At 49.2% G+C, this 3661-nt stretch overlaps 1 protein-coding gene across 1 annotated transcript in view; it reads left to right on the top strand.

The window, feature by feature from the left end:
* FARP1 (FERM, RhoGEF (ARHGEF) and pleckstrin domain protein 1 (chondrocyte-derived)) overlaps positions 1-3661 on the top strand; it is a 275711-nt gene that overhangs the window by 217404 nt on the left and 54646 nt on the right. The window contains 2 exon segments of the mRNA XM_010831560.1: positions 2440-2515; positions 3599-3661. Of these exon segments, the coding sequence (XP_010829862.1) occupies positions 2440-2515; positions 3599-3661 (139 nt within the window).

Raw genomic sequence — 3661 nt, 5'->3', positions numbered from 1 at the left:
CCAAGGTGAGGGGAAGGGGGCAGGGGACAGGGATGGAGGAGGAACAGCAGCTTACAGAGGGGATACAGTGCTGTGAAAACCTACTCACCCTTGAGTCCTTAGATATTCGGGGATTTGAACTGACAGTATTTCTATGAAATCTTTTTCAATTGGAAAAGTTGCAACCCCTTTTCTTTAGTTTTATTTATTTATTTAATTAATTTTTATTGGAGTATCATTGTTTACAGTGTTAGTTTCTGATGTGTACAGCAAAATGAATCAGTTATACATATAGCTCCTCTTTTTGTATCCTACTCCCATAGAATCTACATTGCAGGTCATTACAGAGTACTGTACTGAGTAGAGTTCTATACACTTTTTAACGCGATGAAGTTTGATTGAAGAGAAACAATTTGTTATTGTTGTTAGCAAATGCTGGTAGCTCTTGTCATATGCCAGACCTTGTCCCAAGTTCCCTAGATATATGAACTTAAGGAGTCTATGCCATCTCTGCCAGGTCAGTGCTATTTTCTTCCCTTTTTAAAGACTGGGACACATTAGCTCAGAGATGCTGAGTAACTCGCCCAGGTCACCCAGCTCCAGAGCCCATTGCCCTTCAGCATTGTTCTGCCTAGAGGGACTAAAAGAAAAGGGTTAAGGGATGACATGTTGGTTCACCAAGGACTGTTTAGTAACAGAGCTTCCCTGGTGGCTCAGACAGTAAAGAATCTGCCTGCGATGCAGGAGACCCAGGTTCAATTCCTGGATCTGAAAGATCTCCTGGAGAAAGGGAATGGCTACCTACTCTGGTGTTCCTACCTGGAGAATTACAAGTGTTTGTTTTAATGTTTTTCTTTTTTCACTTGAACACATTTAAAAAGTATAATAAAGCACAGAGAATACAGCAAGCATGCATGTTCCTACTACTTAGAATTAGCTAGTAACATTTTTAATATTTTGTTCCTGGGGTTTTATTTCTTCTTTTATTTGTAGCTATTGTGGTTAGGGATGCAGTGAAAAACCCCCTTTAAGCAACAGCCTTCGTTATGCCCCTCCTCCTCTCCCCAGAGGCAAAGTACCTGATTCACGTTACTTCTAATAGAAATATTGGAGCACCCAAGAGAACAGGCAGAATTTCCCTGGGGATGTCCTTTTTCATTTGAATAAGCAGTATTACGTTGTACATAATTGTGCATCTTACTTCTTAAACCCTACCCTGAGTTTGAGATCTAGGTTCATCATTTTATGGTATCCGGAAAGTATTATTTTTAATTTATCTGATTCCCTGTTGACAAACATTCGGGTTGTTTGGTGTTTTGCTTTGCTGAAACAAACACACTGCCGTGACCATCCTTGTATATTGTCGTGATTCAGAACTGGGCTTGTTTCTACCTCCCCGTATCCAGAGACGTAAGGTTCAGAAGGTTATCTAGATGTAACAAACCCCATCATTTTTTCAGATGATTTAAATTAGTCTTTTGGGGATCATATGAGAAGGGGCCCTGCTCTCTCCGACTCAGAATGTGGGAGCTCCAGAGCTTTGGTGTGTTACTTTGGAGTATTTTAAAGAAAAGCTGGCTAGACATTGGAATTTAATCTCTCTACAGTTTCATGTGTGTGAATGGGCTTCCCAGGTGGCACTAGTGGTAAAGAACCCGCCTGCCAATGCAGGAGACATGAGAGACTTGGGTTCGATCCCTGCATTGGGAAGATCCCCTGGAGAAGGAAATGACAACCCACTCCAGTATTCTTGCCTGGAGAATCCCATGGACAGAGGAGCCTAGCATGCTACAGTCCATGGGGTCGCAGAGTCGGGCACAACTGAGTGGCTTAGCACATGTGTGTGAGTGCCTTAAAGGTTGCTAATGCGTGCTCCCTGGGAAGGTGGGGCCCAACTCACTAAGGGAAAGAAAAGATTAAAGGGGAGGTGTTGGTGGCACTGAAATCCAGCTTCTTCTACTGTGGAGTCTATAAATTCATTCCTGGGGCAGGGCCTTTTCTCCGAACCGAGAGCTGCGAAGGAGTCAGCCGATTAGTGCCAGTGGCCTCTATTACAGAACTGATCTACAAAATCATTACCCAGAGCACGCAAATTGATTTCGTATAGTCACACCATCGCTTGCAATTCAGAGCTTTTGTGAGTGCAGCTACCTTCTCCCTCCCGGCGACATTTCCCACAACTAGAGAGTGAGCGTTCAGTAGCTGGTGCTCCCAACCAGCTGGACCAATCCAGCAGAAGCTAGGGACACCGAGAACTAGCTCAAGGTTGAAGCAACCCCTGGATCCTACGGGTGTTATAGAAGGGGTGGCGGCGTCTGTTTCCAGGGATCATTTATCCAGGCTACTTTAGGTGCCTTCCCTATTGAGTGAGTACCTAGTGCTGTTTGTTTTTTTTTAATCAATAGCAACAAAAAAAAAACACGTCATCTAATTTGGTCTGTCTTGTGTGATTTCTCCCAGGAAACACAGCAAGATCCATTCCATCAGAAGCCTTGCTACACAGCCGTCAGAGCCAAATTCAGAAGTGCCGAAACAAGTCAGTGATGGTGTCAGCCACTCTCATAGCTCTGTTTGCCACCAGACGTCCTCTGCTGAGGACCGGGTCTGCTTTTGAGGTCTTCATCCTTCACCCTTCAGGGGTGTTTTCTGGGGAGTCGAGCTCTGTGCTCTGACCCCGGCAAGCCTCAGGCTCTGCACTCCTCAGCTCGGAAGCCTGGGCTCCGAGACCCCGGCCTGTATCCCTGCCCCTCTCCCTCCCACGCCCTTGCTCCCGAGGATGTTTCTCTGTTGGCCTGAGCTCAGCATAGGGCTGGTGGGGCCCCCCAGAGCCAAGCCCACCCTCCTCCTCCAGCTGTGGCCGGGTGTCAGGAACCTAGTTCTCGAGGGATGGGTGTAGCTCCCCTTCGGTGCCAAGGTCAGAACCTCGCGCTGGCAGAGGACCAGGCGGCCAGTTCCCAGGGCTCGCGTTACACCGCAGCGCCCACAGTTGGCAGCCGAACCCATTATCACTCTTGCTCTGAGGGTGGCCAGAGCTCATTTGCCCCGAGCTGGTCTCTGGATGTGCTCTCAGGGTTTTCTCTACAGGAGAATAAGACCTTTGTTGGGGAAGCACACGAAGGCGATTTCATTGTGTGACTCCAAAGAGAGCCGTGACCAGCTCATTCCTGCCCTTGGGCATTGAAACAAAGATGGTTTCTGTCATTTGTCTGAAATCCGTGTCAACTGGCTTTGGGGGCCCCTGGGCGGGTGCCTTTTCCTCTTCCCCCTGCCCCGACACCACCTCGGGAAGCCCCCTGTGGGCGGGAAGGGCGCTCTTGTTCCAAAGAAAACTCGGGAGACCCCGGGTCCTAGAATGCTGCGGCCCTGCCTCGCTTGGGCTGCCGGGGACCCTGAAAGAACATTCTGGAACCTGGCGAGACACCCCTGGGAGGGCCCGCTTAGTGCCAGGGCGCTTTGTTCCAGGACCGGAGGGTAGGCTTTCCCAAGCACTCCTTGGCCACTTGGTGCGCAAGGCTCTGCTATTCGTTAGACGCCGCGTCTTGCCTGCTCTCTCTTTGCGCTGGGGTCTAACGGCTCCCTTTTCTATCTCCCCCGACCCCCACCCCGCTTCTTCCCCCAGGCTCAGCAGAGTGTCAGCCTGACCCTCGGAGAAGGCTCTGAACCCCCGGGCGGCCAGAGCTGC

The sequence above is a fragment of the Bison bison genome, unplaced genomic scaffold (assembly GCF_000754665.1).
Source record: "Bison bison bison isolate TAMUID 2011002044 unplaced genomic scaffold, Bison_UMD1.0 scf7180017864527, whole genome shotgun sequence".
NCBI lineage: Eukaryota > Metazoa > Chordata > Mammalia > Artiodactyla > Bovidae > Bison > Bison bison.
The sequence above is the reverse complement of the archived record's forward strand: the minus strand, read 5'-3'. Positions and strand labels throughout refer to the sequence as shown.